This window comes from Carettochelys insculpta, chromosome 32 (assembly GCF_033958435.1).
Source record: "Carettochelys insculpta isolate YL-2023 chromosome 32, ASM3395843v1, whole genome shotgun sequence".
In the NCBI taxonomy this organism is placed as follows: Eukaryota; Metazoa; Chordata; order Testudines; family Carettochelyidae; genus Carettochelys; species Carettochelys insculpta.
The window spans coordinates 4672867-4695789 of record NC_134168.1 but is presented as its reverse complement, the minus strand read 5'-3'; the positions used below and the strand labels follow the sequence as shown (position 1 = coordinate 4695789).

The 22923-nt window shown below is 73.3% G+C and overlaps 1 protein-coding gene across 1 annotated transcript; it reads right to left on the bottom strand.

The window, feature by feature from the left end:
- Positions 1 to 1524: 1524 nt before the first annotated feature.
- On the bottom strand, positions 1525 to 22913 carry RNF31 (ring finger protein 31). The gene is made up of 22 exons (XM_074982439.1): positions 22772 to 22913; positions 18822 to 19027; positions 17732 to 17878; positions 15985 to 16140; positions 14531 to 14584; positions 14158 to 14224; positions 13602 to 13773; positions 12145 to 12454; positions 11680 to 11907; positions 10189 to 10443; positions 9678 to 9860; positions 8910 to 9125; positions 8231 to 8404; positions 7981 to 8079; positions 7268 to 7357; positions 6970 to 7084; positions 6659 to 6777; positions 3820 to 3933; positions 3666 to 3723; positions 2428 to 2524; positions 1984 to 2152; positions 1525 to 1809 (listed from the first exon to the last, which is right to left on the bottom strand). Exons 2-22 carry the CDS (start codon positions 19017 to 19019, stop codon positions 1651 to 1653), a joined length of 3180 nt encoding a protein of 1059 aa, XP_074838540.1. The 5' UTR covers positions 19020 to 19027; positions 22772 to 22913; the 3' UTR covers positions 1525 to 1650.
- Positions 22914 to 22923: the final 10 nt, after the last annotated feature.

Below are 22923 nucleotides of genomic sequence, written 5' to 3'. Positions count from 1 at the left end.
GCCCTGCCAGGGGGACAAGTGCAGGGGGGGACTGCGGGCCCTGCCAGGGGGGTGCGGGGAGTGTGCGGGGCCCTGCCAGGGGTACAAGTGCAGGGGGGGACTGCGGGGCCCTGCCAGGGGGGTGCGGGAGTGTGCGGGGCCCTGCAGGGGGACAAGTGCAGGGGGGGACTGCGGGGCCCTGCCAGGGGGGTGCGGGGAGTGTGCGGGGCCCTGCCAGGGGGAGGAGTGCAGGGGGGGACTGCGGGGGTCCTGCCAGGGGGGTGTGAAGAGTGTACGGGGGGGACAGCGGGGCCCTGCCAGGGGGGTGCGGGGAGTGTGCGGGGCCCTGCCAGGGGGACAAGTGCAGGGGGGGACTGCGGGGCCCTGCCAGGGGGGTGCGGGGAGCGTGCGGGGCCCTGCCAGGGGGACAAGTGCAGGGGGGGACTGCGGGGCCCTGCCAGGGGGGTGCGGGGAGTGTGCGGGGCCCTGCCAGGGGGACAAGTGCAGGGGGGGACTGCGGGGCCCTGCCAGGGGGGTGCGGGGAGTGTGCGGGGCCCTGCCAGGGGGACAAGTGCAGGGGGGGACTGCGGGGCCCTGCCAGGGGGGTGCGGGGACTGTGCGGGGCCCTGCCAGGGGACAAGTGCAGGGGGGGACAGCGGGGCCCTGCCAGGGGGGTGCGGGGACTGTGCAAGGCCGTGCCAGGGGGAGGAGTGCAGGGGGGGCAGCGGGGCCCTGCCGGGGGGGTGCGGGGAGTGTGCAGGGGGGGCCTGCGGGGCCCTGCTGGGAGGGTGCGGGGAGTGTGCAGGGGGGGACTGCGGGGCCCTGCGGGGGGGTGCGGGGAGTGTGCAGGGGGGGACTGCGGGGCCCTGCTGGGAGGGTGTGGGGCGGGAGTGCAGGGCCCCGCCAGGGGGTGCTGGGGCAGTGGACGACCCCAGGCCGGGGGGGTGTCCGTCTGTCCGGCTCGAGGTCTGGGCTCACGTTCCGGTGCCTGGGGCGGCCCTGTGGGCTGGACCGTTGGCGGGGGGTTGGCAGCAGGAGTCCTTCCAGGGCTGTAGGGGAGGCCTGGGCACATGGGAGCCGGGGGGGCTGCCAGGTTGGGGGTCCGGGGGGCAGGGGCAGGGTCAGGTATGAGAACCGGAGATAAGGGCCAGGAGTTAGGGCTGGACCTCAGGGGACCGGGGGCTGCCAGGCTGGGGGACTGGGGCTCAGGGCCGCTGGAGCCGGGGGAATGGGGGGCAGGACCGGAGGGCTGCCAGGCTATGGGGCTGAGGCAGAGGGATCAGGGCCAGGGAGCTGCCAGGTTGTAGAGGCGGGATTGGGGTCAGGGGTCAAGCCCAGTGCAACGGGGGTCAGGGCTGGGGGGCTGCTGGGGGTCAGGACCAGGGGGCTGCCGGGTTGTGGGGCCGGGGCTGGGGGTCAGGGCCAGGGGGGCTGCCAAGGCCGGGCGTCAGACCCCTCCCAGGTGTAGCTGCTGCCCCAGGAAGAAGCCGACACTCCTGCTTTGATCCCAGCCGCTTTTATTGGGGTGCACAGTCTTCTGGCCCCTGGACCCCACCCAGTCGCTGGCCAGGAGAGGGCCAGGCCCTGCCCCCCGGCGCTCGGGTGCCCCCCAGCCTGGGGCCCCCTCGGGCTTGGTTCAGAATCCAGCGGCTCCCACACAACCCCCATCAACTAAGGGGGTGCTGGGACCCCCCCCAGTGCTCCCCTCCCCCACACCCGCGTCGTCCTCCACTCTTGCAGCCCCGGCCCCCCATCTCCTTCGGGGCGCGGGGGGGCCTCACTGCGCTGCCGTGGGATCTTGGGGCCCAGGGGCACCTCGTCCATCAGCTTCTGTGGGGCAGAGAGAGGGGGCGACGGTTGCCCCGTTAGCTCCAGGTCCCCCAGCGTGTCCCCCGGCTGCTCCCTTTGGGGGCATCACGGCCCTGCCCCCCCAGATCCCAGCCCCCGGACTCTCCTGGGGCCCCCGCCCCCTTCGCCGCCCTGCCGGCTCCTGCACCCCAGTACCTGCAGCAGGCGCCCGCGGTAGCTCTCGTCGGCCTCGGCGGGGGCCCGGGGGGGCAGCACCCCCAGGTGGCGCCGGCAGACGGTCTCCAGCTCGGGCAGGGAGTAGAGGTGGGCGGGGTCCAGGCCCCGGGCGTTGATCAGGCTCACCAGGTACTCCTTGTAGTGGGCCCTGCGAGGGGGTCAGCTGGGGTCAGCGGGAGCCAAGTGGGGGTCAGCTGGGGGTCAGTGAGTCAACCAGGTCAGGGGTCAGCCAGAGGTCAGCTGGAGCCAACGGGGGTCAGCCAAGGGTCAGGTGGGCTGGGGGTCAGTGAGTCAACCAGGTCAGGGGTCAGCTGGGGGTCAGCCAAGGGTCAGGTGGGCTGGGGGTCAGCTGGAGGTGAGAGCTGGGTCAGCCAGGGCAGGGGTCAGCCAGGTGTAGCCCCCAGCCCCCCGCGCCCCACTCACTGGCAGAGGCCGGCGTAGCTGGGGGGCGTCTCCTTCCCGCAGGCCTCGTCCCGCAGCCCGGCTGAGGTCTCCCTCTGCTCCATCACGCGGCACCCGCCTGGCGTGTGGGAGGGGTCACTGGGGGGGTCTGCGCTCCGCCTACCCACAATGCCCTGTGCCCCCGTCCCCCCGCCTACCCACAATGCCCCGTGCCCCCCACCGACCCACAATGCCCTCGTCCCTCCACCGTCCTCCCACCGACCCACAATGCCCTGCGCCCCCCACCGTCCCCCCGCCTACCCACAATGCCCTGTGCCCCCGTCCCCCCGCCTACCCACAATGCCCCGTGCCCCCACCGACCCACAATGCCCTCGTCCCTCCACCGTCCTCCCACCGACCCACAATGCCCTGCGCCCCCCACCGTCCCCCCGCCTACCCACAATGCCCTGTGCCCCCGTCCCCCCGCCTACCCACAATGCCCCGTGCCCCCCACCGACCCACAATGCCCTCGTCCCTCCACCGTCCTCCCACCGACCCACAATGCCCTGCGCCCCCCACCGTCCCCCCTCCTACCCACAATGCCCTGTGCCCCCGTGCCCCCCGCCGACCCACAACGCCCCGTGCCCCCCACCGACCCACAATGCCCTCGTCCCTCCACGGTCCTCCCACCAACCCACAATGCCCTGCACCCCCCACCGTCCCCCCTCCTACCCACAATGCCCTGTGCCCCCGTGCCCCCCGCCGACCCACAACGCCCCGTGCCCCCCACCGACCCACAATGCCCTGTGCCCCCGTCCCCCCGCCGACCCACAATGCCCTGCACCCCCCACCGTCCCCCCGCCTACCCACAATGCCCTGTGCCCCCCACCGACCCACAATGCCCTCGTCCCTCCACGGTCCTCCCACTGACCCACAATGCCCTGCACCCCCCACCGTCCCCCCGCCTACCCACAATGCCCCGTGCCCCCGTCCCCCCGCCGACCCACAATGCCCTGCACCCCCCACCGTCCCCCCGCCTACCCACAATGCCCTGTGCCCCCCACCGTCCCCCCGCCTACCCACAATGCCCTGTGCCCCCCCGTCCCACCACCTACCCACAATGCCCTGCACCCCCCACCGTCCCCCCACTGACCCACAATGCCCTGTGCCCCCCACCTACCCACAATCCCATGCTCCCCCCACTGTCCCGTTCCCCCGCCTACCCACAATCCCCTGCTGGGGGGACATTGTACCCATTACCCACGATCCCCGGCTCTCACCTCCTGGAGCTGGGCGGGTCCCAGCGGGGGGCTCTGTGTTGAAGGCGACGCTGTTATCCTGGGGGAGGGGAGAGAGTGAGACCCCCCAGTCGCCCCCAGGCCCCCCCTCCTCCAGAGAGCCCCCCCCGTCCCCCGCCCCCCCAGTCGCCCCCACCTGCAGGAGGCGCTGCAGCCGCCCCACGTCCCAGTCGCGCAGGTAGAAGAGGCAGTCGCGGGGGTGGTGCCCGTGCAGGGACTGGCGAACCGGGCACGAGGGCACTGGGCATTTCTGGGGGGAGAGACACAGGGACGCTGCGCTGTGATGTGACCGGCCCCTGCGACACCCGGCTGCGTCTGACACCTCTGTGCCCTCCCGCAACACCCTGCTCAGCCTGACACCGCTGCGCCCTCCCGCAACACCCAGCCTCCCGCAACACCCTGCTGAGCCTGACACCGCTGCGCCCTCCCGCAACACCTGGCCTCCCGCAACACCCTGCTCAGCCTCACACCGCTGCGCCCTCCCGCAACACCCCGCTGAGCCTGACACCGCTGCGCCCTCCCGCAACACCTGGCTTCCTGCAACACCCTGCTCAGCCTGACACCGCTGCGCCCTCCCGCAACACCCAGCCTCCCACAACACCCTGCTGAGCCTGACACCGCTGCGCCCTCCCGCAACACCCGGCTCCCTGCAACACCCTGCTGAGCTGGACACCGCTGCGCCCTCCCGCAACACCCAGCCTCCCGCAACACCCTGCTGAGCCTGACACCGCTGCACTCTCCCGCAACACCCAGCCTCCTGCAACACCCTGCTGAGCCTGACACCGCTGCACTCTCCCGCAACACCCAGCCTCCCGCAACACCCTGCTGAGCCTGACACCGCTGCACTCTCCCGCAACACTCAGCCTCCCGCAACACCCCGCTGAGCCTGACACCACTGCACCCTCCCGCAACACCCAGCCTCCTGCAACACCCTGCTGAGCCTGACACCGCTGCACTCTCCCGCAACACCCAGCCTCCTGCAACACCCTGCTGAGCCTGACACCGCTGCGCCCTCCCGCAACACCCGGCTCCCTGCAACACCCCGCTGAGCCAGACACCGCTGTGCCCTCCCACAACACCCTGCTGAGCCTGACACCGCTGCACCCTCCCGCAACACCCTGCTGAGCCTGACACCGCTGCGCCCTCCCGCAACACCCAGCCTCCCGCAACACCCTGCTGAGCCTGACACCGCTGCGCCCTCCCACAACACCCAGCCTCCCGCAACACCCTGCTGAGCCTGACACCGCTGCACCCTCCCGCAACACCCCGCTGAGCCTGACACCGCTGCGCCCTCCTGCAACACCCCGCTGAGCCTGACACCGCTGCGCCCTCCTGCAACACCCCGCTGAGCCTGACACCGCTGCGCCCTCCTGCAACACCCCGCTGAGCCTGACACCGCTGCGCCCTCCCACAACACCCAGCCTCCTGCAACACCCCGCTGAGCCTGACACCGCTGCACCCTCCCGCAACACCCCGCTGAGCCTGACACCGCTGCGCCCTCCTGCAACCCCCCGCTGAGCCTGACACCGCTGCGCCCTCCCGCAACACAAAGCCTCCCGCAACACCCTGCTGAGCCTGACACCGCTGTGCCCTCCTGCAACACCCAGCCTCCCGCAACACCCTGCTGAGCCTGACACCACTGCGCCCTCCCGCAACACCCAGCCTCCCGCAACACCCTGCTGAGCCTGACACCGCTGCGCCCTCCCACAACACCCAGCCTCCCGCAACACCCTGCTGAGCCTGACACCGCTGCACCCTCCCGCAACACCCCGCTGAGCCTGACACCACTGCGCCCTCCTGCAACACCCCGCTGAGCCTGACACCGCTGCGCCCTCCCGCAACACCCCGCCTCCCGCAACACCCTGCTGAGCCTGACACCGCTGCGCCCTCCCGCAACACCCGGCTCCCTGCAACACCCCGCTGAGCCGGACACCGCTGTGCCCTCCCACAACACCCTGCTGAGCCTGACACCGCTGCGCCCTCCCGCAACACCCGGCTCCCTGCAACACCCTGCTGAGCCTGACACCGCTGCGCCCTCCCGCAACACCCCGCTGAGCCTGACACCGCTGCGCCCTCCCGCAACACCCGGCTCCCTGCAACACCCTGCTGAGCCTGACACCGCTGCGCCCTCCCGCAACACCCTGCTGAGCCTGACACCGCTGCGCCCTCCCGCAACACCCTGCTGAGCCTGACACCGCTGCGCCCTCCCGCAACACCCAGCCTCCTGCAACCCCCTGCTGAGCCTGACACCACTGCGCCCTCCCGCAACACCCAGCCTCCCGCAACACCCTGCTGAGCCTGACACCGCTGCACCCTCCTGCAACACCCTGCTGAGCCTGACACCGCTGCGCCCTCCCGCAACACCCAGCCTCCCGCAACACCCTGCTGAGCCTGACACCGCTGCGCCCTCCCGCAACACCCGGCTCCCTGCAAGACCCTGCTGAGCCTGACACCGCTGCGCCCTCCCGCAACACCCCGCTGAGCCTGACACCGCTGCGCCCTCCCGCAACACCCGGCTCCCTGCAACACCCTGCTGAGCCTGACACCGCTGCGCCCTCCCGCAACACCCAGCCTCCCGCAACACCCAGCCTCCCGCAACACCCCGCTGAGCCTGACACCGCTGCGCCCTCCCGCAACACCCGGCCGCCCGCAACACCCACTGCACCTGACAACGCTGCAGCCTCTCACAACCCTGGGCCCCCTGCAACACCCCGCCGATATTCCTGACAGCCCTGCACTGTGCCACAGCCACCAGGTCCCCATAACACCCCCGCCACGCCTGACCACACCGCACCACCCGACGCCCCCCCAGCCCCACTAACCCCCATCCAGGAGCCCATAACAACCCCGCTCCACCCCCCAAGTGCACACCGCCACCCTGATCCCGAGCGCCCCGCCCCCCTCAATCCTCCCAACTTTCCAGCCTGACGCCGCGGCGCAACCGCCCCCCCGCCACCAGGCGCGGCCCCACTCACGTTCTTGGTGTGGAAGGCGCCGTAGCAGCCGCTGCAGAAGTGGTGACGGCACTGGGAGCACTGGAAGTGCATGCAGCCGCCCCTGGCCAGCGCGTAGGGGAACTTGCACTTTGGGCAGGCTGGGGAGAGAGCGGGGGGGGGGTGGTGTCAGGCGCCAGCCCCCCCACCCCATCCTGCAGCCCCCAGGACAGAGCGGGGGGGCTGGGCAGAGGCGGGACCTCCCCATACTGGGGGGGCTCACCCATGCTGTTCTGCGGGGACACGGCCAGCCCTGGGCCTGGGGGGAGTGGGGGGCACTGGGGGGCACTCACCGATGCCGTTCTCCTGCAGGTACGCAGCCAGCCCCTGGGCCTGGTACTGGGGGTCGTTGGTTCGCTTCCACTCCTGGAACTCCTGGCAGGTGAGGCCCTGGTGCTGGGGCTCCCACTGGGGGCAGGATGGGGGTCAGCAAGGCCTCGGGGGCCCCCTGCCCCCACCTAGCCCCCCCGCACCCAGCCGCAGCCGGCACAGACCCCCCAAACACAAGCCTCTGTCTCCGGCTCCCCTGTCTCGGCTCCCTGCCCAGGCCCCGCCCCCAGTCCCTCCCCCGCCCAGGCCCCGCCCCCTCACCGGGCGCTTGCAGTGGACGCAGAAGCTCTGGTTACACTGGGGGCACTGGGCGGCCGGCTGCTCCGACTCGTAGATGAACCCGAATGAACACTGGGGGGGGAGGGATGTGAGAGAGACACCAGAACCCCCTGCCCCCCACTGGCCCCGCCCCGGGTGCTGGCCACACCCGCAGCCCCACTGGCCCCACCCCTTGGGTTTCTAGCCCCCCCTCAGCGTTCAGGCTAGGCCACGCCCCCAGGGTTCTAGCCCCACCCCTCTCCTTGCTAGGTTGTGCCATGTTCAGGCTAGGCCACGCCCCCAGGGTTCTAGCCCCGCCCCTCTCCTTGCTAGGTTGTGCCATGTTCAGGCAAGGCTCCGCCTCCAGGGTTCTAGCCCCACCCCCGTTCTTGCGAGGCTGTGCCCAGTGTTCTGGCCCCACCTCCAGCGTTCAGGCTAGGCCACGCCCCCAGGGTTCTAGCCCCGCCCCTGTCCTTGCTAGGTTGTGCCATGTTCAGGCTAGGCCCCGCCTCCAGGGTTCGAGCTCCACCCCTGTCCTTGCTAGGCTGTGCCCAGTGTTCTAGCCCCGCCCCCAGCGTTCAGGCTAGGCCCCACCCCCCCCGTTCTCACTAGGCCCCGCTCTCCCCACTCTTGCTTGGCAGTGACCTTGCCTTTTGACCTTGGCCCCAGCTCTCTGATTAGGCCCCGCCCCCCATGTTCTGGCCCCGCCCCCTCACGTGGGTGCACCACTGGAACTTGGGGTCCCGCATGAGCTCGCGCTCCGTCAGCTTCTTGGTGAAGAGGTCGTAGGTCTCGGGGTCCAGGCACTCGCGGAGCTGGGGGGAGGTCAGAGGCACCCCGAGAGCTGGGTGTGGGTCCCAGGGGCTGGCAATTCCAGGCCCCCCAAAGGGGCTCTGGGAGCTTCGGGGCCCCGGGGGGATCAGGGAGGCCCCGGGAGCTCGGGGGGCCAGGCAGGGCTGGCGGTACCTGGATGTCCAGCGTGGAGAAGTAGCTGAGAGCCTCGGCGCCGTCGCTCAGGTCGGGGGCGTCGCACGCCGGACACACCAGGTCCGTGATGTGTTTCTCCTTCACGGCGATGGTGAAGTGCTGGGAGAAGCACTCGGGGCAGATGGTGCACTCGCACGAGGTCAGCGACTGCATCTGGGGGCAGCGGGGGGACGCTGAGGGGGGCTCCCGGGGACGCGAGGGGACCCATTGGGGGCCGAGGGGGTGGGGCACCCTGAGGGGGGTTGTGGGGGGACATGGGGGACCTGTAGGGAGACATCTAGTGGCTGTGGGGCGACAGGGTCCCACGGGGGGTTTTGGGGGCACAGGGGCACTTGGGGTGATGCAGGGCTAGGGGGACCTGCAGGGGACTCTAGGGGGGCAGGGGGGTTGATGTAGGCACCCAAGGGGGTTCCTGGTCCTGTGGGCGTGGGGGGTCCCTGGGCCATTATGGGCTGGGCCCGAGAGATATGTGGTTTGGGAGCAGTGGGAAATCCAGAGAGTTATAGGAAACCCGAGAATACTTGGGGGGCCCACAAGGAGGTACCTGGTTCAGGGGCTCAGGTGACCCAAGCAGAGTTATGGGGGCGCTGGGGGGGGGCTCACAGAGGCTGGGGGGGGCTCAGGGGAGCCCACAGGGGGCCTGCCGGGGGGCGGGTACCTGGTTGCGGGGCAGGGCCCAGCCGCACACGGCGCACTCCCAGCTGAGCAGGCGCTTGATGAAGTCGCGGTCGGGCGAGGCGCGCACGGCGTCCACGATGTCGGCCAGGGTCGCGCGCCCCCCACCGGCCTCCTGCTCCAGCACCAGGGCCAGCACCAGCTCCGCCCGCCCCCAGCTGGGCAGCGCCAGCGAGGCCAGCAGCCGCCGCAACAGGGCCTGGGGGGGGGAGGTCAGCAGTGCCCCTCAGTACCCCCTGTCGTCCCCCCACCAGCAGCCGCCGCAGCAGGGCCTGTGGGGGGGAGGTCAGTGGTGCCCCCCCAATACCCCCTGTCGTCCCCCCACCAGCAGCCGCCGCAGCAGGGCCTGTGGGGGGGAGGTCAGTGGTGCCCCCCCAATACCCCGTCGTCCCCCCACCAGCAGTCGCCGCAGCAGGGCCTGTGGGGGGCAGGGCAGCAGTACCCCTCAGTACCCCCCGTCATCCCCCCGCCAGCAGCCGCCGCAGCAGAGCCTGGGGGGGGGGGAGGTCAGTGGTGCCCCTCAGTACCCCCTGTCATCCCCCCGCCAGCAGCCGCCGCAGCAGAGCCTGGGGGGGGGAGGTCAGCGGTGCCCCTCGATACCCCCCAACTCCCCCAACCCAGCCCTCCTTGCTACCCCCCCCGGCCAGCATCATGGCCCCCCCACTACCCCCCGGGCCCCCCTCACTACCCCCACACAGCACCATGGGCCCCCCAGTACCCCCCGCCCAGTGTCACGGCCCCCGGCTGGCACCTGGCGGTCGGGCGCGTGGAAGTCGATGGGGGGCTCGGCCGGGTCCCACAGGCGCCGGTGGAAGGGCTCCAGCCGCCCGCGCTGCAGCTCTCTCAGCGCCCCCCACAGGTCCCCCCCGTTGTGGTACAGGGCCTGCAGGGCCGGCCCCCGCGCCCCGAAGCCCAGCGCCGCCAGCTCCTGCACCTGCCGCCAGAGACCCGACCGGCTGGGTGTGGCCCGCAGGCTCCGCCCTCCCCTCCAAGCCACACCCCCAGGCTCCACCCCCTCCCCATCAATCCCCATCCCTTCCGCACACAGGCTCCGCCCCCTCACCCTCATATCCCTTCCCCCAGGCTCCACCCTCCCTGCCACCACACTGGCTCCGCCCCCTCACCCTCATATCCCCACCCCCAAGCTCCAGCCCCTCCGTGCCACGCCCCAGGCTCCGCCCCTCCCCTCGAATCCCCACCCCCAGGCTCCACCCTCCCTTCCACACAGGCTCCGCCCCCTCCCCACCAATCCCCGCCCCCACCTTGCGGCGCCGGGCGCTCAGGCAGCGGCTCACGGCCTCGTCCAGGTTGCCCCGGCTGTGGGTCCAGGCGGCGCGCGCCTCCTGCTGGGTGATGGCGCCCAGCTCGGCCTGCGCCGCCCGCTGCGTGGCCGCCTCCAGCACCGCCTCCAGCACCCCGGGCAGCTCCGAGCGCAGCCAGGGCAGCGGCTGCTCCGTCCCCGAGTAGCCCGCCGCCGCCGCCACCTCCTCGGGGGACACGCCCACCAGCTCCGCCTCCTGCCGAGGGAGGGGTTAGACGGCTCGGCCCGGCCGGGGGAGGGCAGGGAAGAGAGAGAGAGAGAGCCCCGCCCCCCCAGCTGGAGAGAGAGAAAGAGAAAGAGCGTGCCCCGCCCCCTGGCTAGGGAGAGAGAGAGAGCCCCACCCCCTGGCTGGGGAGAGAGAGAGAGAGAGAGAGCGTGCCCCACCCCCTGACTAGGGAGAGGGAGAGAGCCCTGCCCCCTGGCTGGGGAGAGAGAGAGAGAGAGAGAGAGAGCGAGTGTGCCCCACCCCCTGGCTAGGGAGAGAGAGAGAGCCCCGCCCCCTGGCTGGGGAGAGAGAGAGAGAGAGAGAGCGTGCCCCACCCCCTGACTAGGGAGAGAGAGAGAGCCCTGCCCCCTGGCTGGGGAGAGAGAGAGAGAGCCCCGCCCCCCTGGCTGGGGAGAGAGAGAGAGAGAGAGAGAGAGCGTGCCCCACCCCCTGACTAGGGAGAGAGAGAGAGCCCTGCCCCCTGGCTGGAGGGAGAGAGAGAGAGAGCCCTGCCCCCCTGGCTGGGGAGAGAGAGACAGAGCCCCGCCCCCCTGGCTGGGGAGAGAGAGAGAGAGAGCCCCGCCCCCTGGCTGGAGAGAGAGAGAGAGAGCGAGCCCCGCCCCCTGGCTGGAGAGAGAGAGAGAGCCCTGCCCCCTGGCTGGAGAGAGAGAGACAGAGCCCCGCCCCCCTGGCTGGGGAGAGAGCGAGCCCCGCCCCCTGGCTGGAGAGAGAGAGAGAGCCCTGCCCCCTGGCTGGGGAGAGAGAGACAGAGCCCCGCCCCCCTGGCTGGGGAGAGAGAGAGAGAGAGAGAGCCCCGCCCCCTGGCTGGAGAGAGAGCGAGAGAGAGAGAGAGAGACCCGCCCCCTGGCTGGAGAGAGAGTGAGCCCCGCCCCCTGGCTGGAGAGAGAGCGAGAGAGAGAGAGAGAGCCCCGCCCCCTGGCCAGGGAGAGCGAGAGCCCCGCCCCCCAGCCTCGGAGTGGTTGGGGTGAGAAAGCCCCCACCTCCAGGCAGAGCCTGCTAGCCCCGCCCCCAGGAGTCATGGGCGGGGTTAGAGTCTGGCCACACCCACCCCTCTGGAGACACCCTCTCCGGCTCCGCCCCCCCAGCGATGCAAAGGAAGCAGTTAGATTGGCCGGTTCAGGAGGGGAGGAGCCCGTATGGGGGATGGGCTGATGAGTTTGTCAGTGAAGGGGCGGAGCCTATGCCGAGGGGGGCGGGGCCTCTCACCCGGATCATGGCCACCAGCTTCATCCCGTCCTCCCGCAGCTTCTCCTGCCGCCGCTGCTCCGCCTCCTCGGGGGCGAGGGGGAGGGGCTTGCCCGGATGCCGGGGTCCCTTGTCGTCCGGGGGGCCCGCCCCCGGCAGGCTGGTCCGGTTGCACACCTCGCACACCCGCCCGGGCAGCTGGTTCCAGAAGGTGCAGTGTTCGCACTGCCAGCCCCGGGCCTCCCTGGCCTGTGGGGAGCCAGGGGTCAGTGGGGGGCTGTGGGTCAGGCACAACGCGCCCGCTTACCTGCATGGGGCTGGGCTGCAGGCTGGGAGTGAGGGGCACCAGGGAGTTGGGGGGCCGGGGCCGAGGGTCACGTGAGGGGGGCAGGGGCTGTGGGTCAGGCAGAACACGCCCCCTTACCTGCATGGGGTGGGGGGGGCTGGGCTGCAGGCTGGGAGTGAGGGGCACCAGGGGCCCCTTACCTGGGGGGCAGCAGGGGGCTGGGGGGCGCTGGGCCGGCCGGCCAGCCGGGGGCGTTCACACACAGCACACAGGACGCTGGGGCCAGGGTTGAGAAAGGTGCAGGTCTGGCAAGCCCAGGCCCCCCGGTGGGGGTCGCCGTCAGCTGTGGGGCAGGCCCCCCGGGTCGGGTCACCGTCGGCCGTGGGGTAGCCCCCCCGGGGCCGGTCGCAGCTCACGCACAGCACGGCCCGGCCCTGGTTGGGCGTGCGACAGGCCACACAGTGCCAGGTGGGGCACGGCTTGGGGGGCACGGCCGGCCCCATGGACGGGCTGGGGAGAGAACAGGGTGAATGTGGGTCGCGCAGCCCCCCCAAGCCATGGGGCCCCCAAGGCTGGCAGTGGTCCGCTGCCCCCTACCTGTACCCTGACACCCCACAGACCCCCCAAGCCACGGGGCCCCCAAGGCTGGCAGTGGTCCGCTGCCCCCTACCTGTACCCTGACACCCCACAGACCCCCCAAGCCACGGGGCCCCCAAGGCTGGCAGTGGTCCGCTGCCCCCTACCTGTACCCTGACACCCCACAGACCCCCCAAGCCACGAGGCCCCCAAGGCCGGCAGCGGTCCACTGCCCCCTACTTGTACCCCGAGACCCCACAGCCTCCCCAAGCCAGAGGGCCCCCAAGGCCGGCAGTGGTCCGCTGCCCCCTCCCCGCACCCTGACACCCCACAGACCCCCACTGTTCCCACCTTGCCCCTCCCCCACCCTGCCCGCCCAAACTCCGCAGCCCACCCACCTCTCCCCCACATAAGCTCCCCCATCTCCCACCTCTGCTCCCCCCGCCCAGGCCAGACAAGGACCCACAATGCCCTGGGACAACTGTCACCCCTCTGAACAATGGAAAGGAAGGAGCGTCCCAGAATGCTCTGGGGCTTTAAAGGGCCGGGCCGGCTGGGGGTGGGGGCGTACCTGTGGGGCGGGGGCCCAGGGCCCAGGGAGCGGCGCCGGTGCCGGGCCGGGCTGTCCGGGGGTGGGGGCGTACCTGTGGGGCGGGGGCCCAGGGCCCAGGGAGCGGCGCTGGTGCCGGGCCGGGCTGTCCGGAGGTGGGGGCGTACCTGTGGGGTGGGGGCCTGGGACCCAGGGAGCGGCGCTGGTGCCGGGCCGGGCTGTCCGGGGGTGGGGGCGTACCTGTGGGGCGGGGGCCCAGGGCCCAGGGAGCGGCGCTGGTGCCGGGCCGGGCTGTCCGGGGGTGGGGGCGTACCTGTGGGGCGGGGGCCCAGGGCCCAGGGAGCGGCGCTGGTGCCGGGCCGGGCCGGCCGGGGGTGGGGGCGTACCTGTGGGGTGGGGGCCCGGGGCCCAGGGAGCGGCGCTGGTGCCGGGCCGGGCCGGCCGGGGGTGGGGGCGTACCTGTGGGGTGGGGGCCTGGGGCCCAGGGAGCGGCGCTGGGCTGGGCTGGGCCGGCCGGGGGTGGGGGCGTACCTGTGGGGCGGGGGCCCGGGGCCCAGGGAGCGGCGCTGGTGCTGGGCCCGGCCCGGGTGCCGATGGAAGAGGCGGTCGCAGTCGGCGCAGAGGCTCTGCCGGCACTCGGGGCAGCTGAGCAGCGCCGCCGCCTCCACCCCACACAGGGGGCAGCCGGGCAGGGTGGCCGGGCCTGCGGGGGGCACAGGTTAGTCCTGGGGCCTGCCCCGCAGCACCCTCATCCCTCTGCCCCACGGTGCCCGGATCCCTCTGCCCCACGGCGCCCTGATCGCCCCAGTCCCTCTGCCCCGTGCACCCTGATCCCTCTGCCCCACAGCGCCCCAGTCCCTCTGTCGCATGGCACCCTGATCACCCCAGTCCCTCTGCCTCGCGGCGCCCTGATCCCTCTGCCCCACGGCACCCCGATCCTTCTGCCCTGATCCCTGTGGCTCACAGCACCCCAATCCCTCTGCCCCACGACCTCCCCACAAGACCTAAATCCTCTGCCCCACAACCACCCATAGTGCCCCCAAACGCAGCTTTGCCCTGCTCCCTCCCCACCCCCCACAGCACCCACCTGTGTGGGGCAGGGCCCCAGGGGCCACCAGGTTCTGGATAGGCACCGAATCCGGGATGAGAATCGCCTGGAAGAAATGCAGGGTGACAGGCCTGGCCCCCCAACCCCCATGCACCCCCATCCGGCCCCCCTACTCCCCCATCCCCCACCCACCCCCCTTCTGGCCCCCCATCCGGCCCCCCTACTCCCCCATCCCCCACCCACCCCCCTTCTGGCCCCCCATCCGGCCCCCCTACTCCCCCATCCCCCATCTGGCTCCCCACATGGTCCAGCCTCCCCAGGCCAGCTCAGCCCAGCCCCCCCACAGACCCCTAGCCCTGCCCCTCCCACTACCCTGCCCCACGGCCCCCTCCCGCCCCTTCCGCCCCGTCACCTCCGGCGCCCCCTGCAGCAGCTCCTGCAGCACCTCCGGGTTCGGGTGTCTCTTCTGAAAGGGAACAGACCCAATGAAAGCCGCCCCCGCCCGCCCCACGGGGCCCCCCGACATCCACCCTCGGCCCCACGGCGCCCCCCGCCCCACGGTGCCCTCTGACATCCACCCTCGGCCCCACGGCGCCCCCCTCCCCACAGCGCCCCCCGACATCCACCCTCGGCCCCACGGCGCCCCCCGCCCCACAGCACCCCCCGACATCCACCCTCGGCCCCACGGCGCCCCCCACCCCACAGCGCCCCCCGACATCCACCCTCGGCCCCACGGCGCCCCCCGCCCCACAGCACCCCCCGACATCCACCCTCGGCCCCACGACGCCCCCCACCCCACAGCGCCCCCCCGACATCCACCCTCGGCCCCACAGCACCCCCCGACATCCACCCTCGGCCCCACGGCGCCCCCCACCCCACAGCGCCCCCCGACATCCACCCTCGGCCCCACGGTGCCCCCCACCCCACAGCGCCCCCCGACATCCACCCTCGGCCCCACGGCGCCCCCCACCCCACAGCGCCCCCCGACATCCACCCTCAGCCCCACGGCGCCCCCCACCCCACAGCACCCCCCGACATCCACCCTCGGCCCCACGGCGCCCCCCACCCCACAGCACCCCCCGACATCCACCCTCGGCCCCACGGCGCCCCCCACCCCACAGCGCCCCCCGACATCCACCCTCAGCCCCACGGTGCCCCCCACCCCACAGCACCCCCCGACATCCACCCTCGGCCCCACGGCGCCCCCCACCCCACAGTGCCCCCCGACATCCACCCTCGGCCCCACAGCACCCCCCGACATCCACCCTCGGCCCCACGGCGCCCCCCCGCCCCACAGCACCCCCCGACATCCACCCTCGGCCCCACGGTGCCCCCCGCCCCACAGCACCCCCCGACATCCACCCTCTGCCCCACGGCACCCCCCACCCCACAGTGCCCCCCGACATCCACTCTCAGCCCCACGGTGCCCCCCGCCCCACAGTGCCTCCTGACATCCACCCTTGGCCCCATGGCGCCCCCCGCCCCACGGCGCCCCCCGACATCCAACCTTGGCCCCACGGTGACCCCCGTCCCACGGCGCCCCCCGACATCCACCCTCAGCCCCACGGCGCCCCCTGACATCCACCCTCGGCCCCATGGCGCCCCCCGCCCCACAGTGCCCCCCGACATCCACCCTCGGCCCCACGGCACCCCCCACCCCACAGCGCCCCCTGACATCCACCCTTGGCCCCACGGCGCCCCCCGCCCCACGGCGCCCCCCGAGATCCACCCTCAGCCCCACGGTGCCCCCCGTCCCACAGTGCCCCCCGACATCCACCCTCAGCCCCACGGCGCCCCCCGCCCCACGGCGCCCCCCGAGATCCACCCTCAGCCCCATGGCGCCCCTTCAGCCCCCCCCCGGCGTACCGCCAGCAGCAGGTTGAGCTCAGCGCGCAGCAGGGCCACGTCCAGGGCCACGGAGGCCACGCGGGGGGCGTCCGGCTCCCCCTGCCCCTCGGCGAAGCTCAGCCCGTCCGGCCCCTCCTCCGTGTAGCCGTACAGCTTCAGCACCTCCCGCCCGCCCTGCGGGGACACCGGCGGCTCGGGGCAGGGTGGGGCTGGGGGGTCAGTCGCGGGAAGCGGGGGGCTGGGGGGGCCGGTCCCTGGGGGTCGGGAGAGCGGGGGGGGCTTGTGGGGCCAGTCCCTGGGGGTCGGGAGAGTGGGGGGCTGAGGGGGCCGGTCCCTGGGGGTCGGGAGAGCGGGGGGGGCTTGTGGGGCCAGTCCCTGGGGGTCGGGAGAGCGGGGGGCTGAGGGGGCCGGTCCCTGGGGGTCGGGAGAGCGGGGGGCCTGGGGGGTCAGTCGCGGGAAGTGGGGGGCTGGGGGGGCCAGTCCCTGGGGGTCGGGAGGGCTGGGGGGTCAGTTGTGGGAAGCGGGGGGCTCGGGGGCCGGTCCCTGGGGGGCGGGGGGGGGCTGGGCTGCTCACATGGGGCACAGGGAGGCCGTGGGGCTCTGGGGATTGGGGGACTCACTGGGGGAGTGGGGGTCTCTGGGAGCTCTCGGGGGGCTCACAGGGGGATGGGGATCTCGTGGGGGGCGGGAGGCTCTAGAGGGTTTGGGGGGGCGGGAGTCTCCTGGGGGCTCCTGGGGGCGGGGGGCTCCAGGGGGTTTGGGGGGCAGGAGGCTCGTGGGGGGCACAGGAGTGCGGGGGGGCTCAGGGGTTTGGGGATCTTGTGGGGGGCGGGAGGCTCCAGGGGGTTTGGGGGGGCAGGAGGCTCGTGGGGGGCACAGGAGTGCGGGGGGCTCAGGGGTTTGGGGGCTCACAGGGAGATGGGGATCTTGTGGGGGGCGGGAGGCTCCAGGGGGTTTGGGGGGGCAGGAGGCTCGTGGGGGGCACAGGAGTGCGGGGGGGCTCAGGGGTTTGGGGGCTCACAGGGAGATGGGGATCTTGTGGGGGGAAGGAGGCTCCAGGGGGTTTGGGGGGGCAGGAGGCTCGTGGGGGGCACAGGAGTGCGGGGGGGCTCAGGGGTTTGGGGATCTTGTGGGGGGCGGGAGGCTCCAGGGGGTTTGGGGGGGCAGGAGGCTCGTGGGGGGCACAGGAGTGCGGGGGGGCTCAGGGGTTTGGGGATCTTGTGGGGGGCGGGAGGCTCCAGGGGGTTTGGGGGGGCGGGAGTCTCCTGGGGGCTCCTGGGGGCGGGGGGCTCCAGGGGGTTTGGGGGGCAGGAGGCTCGTGGGGGCACAGGAGTGCGGGGGGGCTCAGGGGTTTGGGGATCTTGTGGGGGGCGGGAGGCTCCAGGGGGTGTGGGGGGCAGGAGGCTCGTGGGGGGCACAGGAGTGCGGGGGGGCTCAGGGGTTTGGGGATCTCGTGGGGGGCGGGAGGCTCCAGGGGGTTTGGGGGGCAGGAGGCTCGTGGGGGGCACAGGAGTGCGGGGGGGCTCAGGGGTTTGGGGATCTCGTGGGGGGCGGGAGGCTCCAGGGGGTTTGGGGGGGCAGGAGGCTCGTGGGGGGCACAGGAGTGCGGGGGGGCTCAGGGGTTTGGGGATCTCGTGGGGGGCGGGAGGCTCCAGGGGGTTTGGGGGGGCGGGAGGCTCGTGGGGGGCACAGGAGTGCGGGGGGGCTCAGGGGTTTGGGGATCTCGTGGGGGGCGGGAGGCTCCAGGGGGTGCGGGGGGGCTCACCCGGACGGCGTCGACGGTGCTGCGGAAGACGGGGTTGTTGAACTTGACCCCGCGCCAGTAGCGGGGTTTCAGGGGGCTCAGCAGGTTGCGGCCGTACTTCTCCAGGATGTTCAGCGCCGTGGAGATGGTGCGCAGGCAGGGCTCGCGCTGGGGGGCGGCGGGGGGCGTGGGGGGCGGCCCGGGGCGGAGACCCCCCCAGCCGCCCCCCTCCGAGCCGCCCCGCCCCCCGAGTCGCCCCCTGTAGTCACCCCGCCCCCCCAGCCGCCCCGCCCCCGAGTCACCCCATTCGAGTCGCCCCGCCCCCCCAGTCGCCCCCCTCGAGTCGCCCCCCTCGTCTCACCCCACCCCCTCAGCCGCCCCCTCTGAGTCGCCCCGCCCCCAGTCGCCCCCCTTGAGTTGCCCCCCTCGTGTCACCCCACCCCCTCAGCTGCCCCCCTCTGAGTCGCCCCACCCCCAGTCGCCCCCCTTGAGTTGCCCCCCTCGTGTCACCCCACCCCCTCAGCTGCCCCCCTCTGAGTCGCCCCGCCCCCAGTCGCCCCCCTTGAGTTGCCCCCCTCGTGTCACCCCACCCCGCCCCCCCAGCCGCCCCGCCCCCGAGTCACCCCATTTGAGTTGCCCCGCCCCCCCAGTTGCCCCCCTCGAGTCGCCCCCCTCGTCTCACCCCACCCCCTCAGCCGCCCCCTCTGAGTCGCCCCACCCCCAGTCGCCCCCCTTGAGTTGCCCCCCTCATGTCACCCCACCCCACCCCCTCAGCTGCCCCCCTCTGAGTCGCCCCGCCCCCCCAGCAGCCCCCCTCCGAGTCACCCCACCCCCTGAGTTGCCCCCCTCAAGTCACCCCACCCCTAAGTTGCCCCCCCAAGTCACCCCTTCGAGTTGTCCTGCTCCCCAAGTTGCCCTGCCCCCCTTGTCGCCCCCTCCAAGCCACCCGAGTCACCCTGCCCCTAAGTCACCCCCCAAGTCACCCCAAGTCCGAGTCACCCCCGAGTCTTCCTGCCCTGCAAGTCACCCTGCCCCCAAGTCGCCCCCCTCCAAGTCATCCTGCCCCCCGAGTCACCCCCTCAAGTCCCCCGCCCGAGCCACCCCGGCGTACCTGGCCCTGCAGGTTGGCCCGCAGGAGGCCAGGGACGTCCAGCTCCCGGTACTTGACGTGGAGGGGCAGGGGGGCCTCCACCAGCTGCTGGAGGCTCTCGGGGTGCAGCTCCCCCGGGCTCCGGGCCAGCGCCCCCACCAGCTCCTCCCGCAGCTGCAGGAACTGGGGCTCCCCCAGCGGGGGCCCGGCCTGCGCCATGGCACCGCCTGCAGGCAGCAAAGGGTTAAGCTGGGCCGGCCCTCAAGTGCCCACCCCGCGCCCCGACTCCCCCCGCTGCCCCCCTGTGCCCCGATTTCCCCAGCCGCCCCCTGCGCCCCAACTCCCGCAGCCGTCCCCCTGCGCCCTGACACCCCGTCCCCCTGCACCCCAACTGCCCCCCGCGTCCCGACACCCCGTCCCCCTGCGCCCCAACTGCCCCCCGCACCCCGACACCCCGTCCCCCTGCGCCCCAACTCCCGCAGCTGTCCCCCGCGCCCCGACACCCCGTCCCCCTGCGCCCCAACTGCCCCCGTGCCCCGACACCCCGTCCCCCTGCGCCCCAGCTCCCGCAGCCGTCCCCCGCGCCCCGACACCCCGTCCCCCTGCACCCCAACTCCCGCAGCCGTCCCCCGCGCCCCGACACCCCGTCCCCCTGTGCCCCAACTGCCCCCGTGCCCCGACACCCCGTCCCCCTGCGCCCCAGCTCCCGCAGCCGTCCCCCTGCGCCGACACCCCGTCCCCCTGCACCCCAACTGCCCCCCGCGCCCCGACACCCCGTCCCCCTGCGCCCCAACTCCCGCAGCTGTCCCCCGCGCCCCGACACCCCGTCCCCCTGCGCCCAAGCTCCCGCAGCCGTCCCCCTGCACCCTGACACCCCGTTCCCCTGCACCCCAACTGCCCCCACGCCCCGACACCCCGTCCCCCTGCGCCCCAAATCCCACAGGTGACCCCTGCGGCCCAACACCCGCAGCTGCCCCCCATGCCCCGACACCCCATCCCCCTGCGCCCCAACTCCCACAGCTGTCCCCCTGCGCCGACACCCCGTCCCCCTGCACCCCAACTGCCCCCCGCGCCCCGACACCCCGTCCCCCTGCGCCCCAACTCCCGCAGCTGTCCCCCGCGCCCCGACACCCCGTCCCCCTGCGCCCCAAATCCCACAGGTGACCCCTGCGGCCCAACACCCGCAGCTGCCCCCCATGCCCCGACACCCCATCCCCCTGCGCCCCAACTCCCACAGCTGTCCCCGTGCCCTGACACCCCATCCCCCTGCGCCCCGACTCCCGCAGCTGCCCCCTTGTGCCCCGACACCCCATCCCCCTGCGCCCCAACTCCCGCAGCTGACCCCTGTGCCCTGACACCAAATCCCCCTGCGCCCCGACTCCCGCAGCTGACCCCTGTGCCCTGACACCCAATCCCCCTGCACCCCAACTCCCGCAGCTGACCCCTGTGCCCCAACTGCTCCCGTGCCCTGACACCCCATCCCCCTGCGCCCCAAATCCCACAGGTGACCCCTGCGGCCCAACACCCGCAGCTGCCCCCCATGCCCTGACACCCCATCCCCCTGCACCCCAACTCCCGCAGCTGACCCCTGTGCCCTGACACCCCATCCTCCTGCGCCCCGACTCCCGCAGCTACCCCCTTGTGCCCCGACACCTAATCCCCCTGCGCCCCGACTCCCGCAGCTGCCCCCCTGTGCCCCGACACCCCATCCCCCTGCGCCCCAACTCCCACAGCTGCCCCCTTGTGCCCCGACACCCCATCCCCCTGCGCCCCGACTCCCGCAGCTGCCCCCTTGTGCCCCGACACCCCATCCCCCTGCGCCCCGACTCCCGCAGCTGCCCCCTTGTGCCCCGACACCCCATCCCCCTGCGCCCTAACTCCCGCAGCTGCCCCCTTGTGCCCCGACACCCCATCCCCCTGCGCCCCGACTCCCACAGCTGACCCCTTGTGCCCCGACACCCAATCCCCCTGCGCCCCGACTCTCGCAGCTGCCCCCTTGTGCCCCGACACCCCATCCCCCTGCGCCCCAACTCCCACAGCTGCCCCCTTGTGCCCCGACACCCCATCCCCCTGCGCCCTAACTCCCGCAGCTGTCCCCTTGTGCCCCGACACCCCATCCCCCTGCGCCCCGACTCCCGCAGCTGCCCCCTTGTGCCCCGACACCCCATCCCCCTGCGCCCCAACTCCCACAGCTGCCCCCCTGTGCCCTGACACCCCATCCCCCTGCGCCCTAACTCCCGCAGCTGCCCCCTTGTGCCCCGACACCCCATCCCCCTGCGCCCCAACTCCCACAGCTGCCCCCCTGTGCCCCGACACCCCATCCCCCTGCGCCCCAACTCCCACAGCTGCCCCCCTGTGCCCTGACACCCCATCCCCCTGCGTCCTAACTCCCGCAGCTGCCCCCTTGTGCCCCGACACCCCATCCCCCTGCGCCCCGACTCCCGCAGCTGCCCCCTTGTGCCCCGACACCCCATCCCCCTGCGCCCCAACTCCCACAGCTGCCCCCCTGTGCCCTGACACCCCATCCCCCTGCGCCCTAACTCCCGCAGCTGCCCCCTTGTGCCCCGACACCCCATCCCCCTGCGCCCCAACTCCCACAGCTGCCCCCCTGTGCCCCGACACCCCATCCCCCTGCGCCCCAACTCCCACAGCTGCCCCCTTGTGCCCCGACACCCCATCCCCCTGCGCCCCAACTCCCGCAGCTGTCCCCTTGTGCCCCGACACCCCATCCCCCTGCGCCCCGACTCCCGCAGCTGCCCCCTTGTGCCCCGACACCCCATCCCCCTGCGCCCCAACTCCCACAGCTGCCCCCCTGTGCCCTGACACCCCATCCCCCTGCGCCCTAACTCCCGCAGCTGCCCCCTTGTGCCCCGACACCCCATCCCCCTGCGCCCCAACTCCCACAGCTGCCCCCCTGTGCCCCGACACCCCATCCCCCTGCGCCCTAACTCCCGCAGCTGCCCCCTTGTGCCCCGACACCCCATCCCCCTGCGCCCCAACTCCCACAGCTGCCCCCCTGTGCCCCGACACCCCATCCCCCTGCGCCCTAACTCCCGCAGCTGCCCCCCTGTGCCCCGACACCCCATCCCCCTGCGCCCCAACTCCCACAGCTGCCCCCCTGTGCCCCGACACCCCATCCCCCTGCGCCCTAACTCCCGCAGCTGCCCCCTTGTGCCCCGACACCCCATCCCCCTGCGCCCCAACTCCCACAGCTGCCCCCCTGTGCCCCGACACCCCATCCCCCTGCGCCCTAACTCCCGCAGCTGCCCCCTTGTGCCCCGACACCCCATCCCCCTGCGCCCTAACTCCCGCAGCTGCCCCCTTGTGCCCCGACACCCCATCCTCCTGTGCCCCGACTCCCGCAGCTGCCCCCCTGTGCCCCGACACCCCATCCCCCTGCGCCCCAACTCCCACAGCTGCCCCCCTGTGCCCCGACACCCCATCCCCCTGCGCCCCAACTCCCACAGCTGCCCCCCTGTGCCCCGACACCCCATCCCCCTGCGCCCTAACTCCCGCAGCTGCCCCCCTTGTGCCCCGACACCCCATCCCCCTGCACCCCAACTCCCACAGCTGCCCCCTTGTGCCCCGACACCCCATCCCCCTGCGCCCCAACTCCCACAGCTGCCCCCTTGTGCCCCGACACCCCATCCCCCTGCGCCCCAACTCCCACAGCTGCCCCCCTGTGCCCCGACACCCCATCCCCCTGCGCCCTAACTCCCGCAGCTGCCCCCTTGTGCCCCGACACCCAATCCCCCTGCGCCCCAACTCCCACAGCTGCCCCCTTGTGCCCCGACACCCCATCCCCCTGCGCCCCAACTCCTGTAGCCGCGCCCCGATTCCCCCAGCCGCCCCTCCTCCAGCCCGCGTCCTGCTGCTGGCACGTGCCCCTCCCGGTACCACGAACCCCCGCGCCAGAGCGGCAGGTGCAGGGGGGCTGGAGGGGGCCGACGGGGGGGGGGGGGGGGTCTCACCTGCCGCGACTGGGGCCGGGCCGGGCCGGGAACTCGCGGAAACTCGGGGCGGAAGCGAAAGAGATACATCTGGTGGGGGGGCGGCAGGGGGGCCCGCGGCCCGTGGGGGGACGGCAGGGGGGTGCGCTCGGGGCTCAGCGGATGTAGGGGGC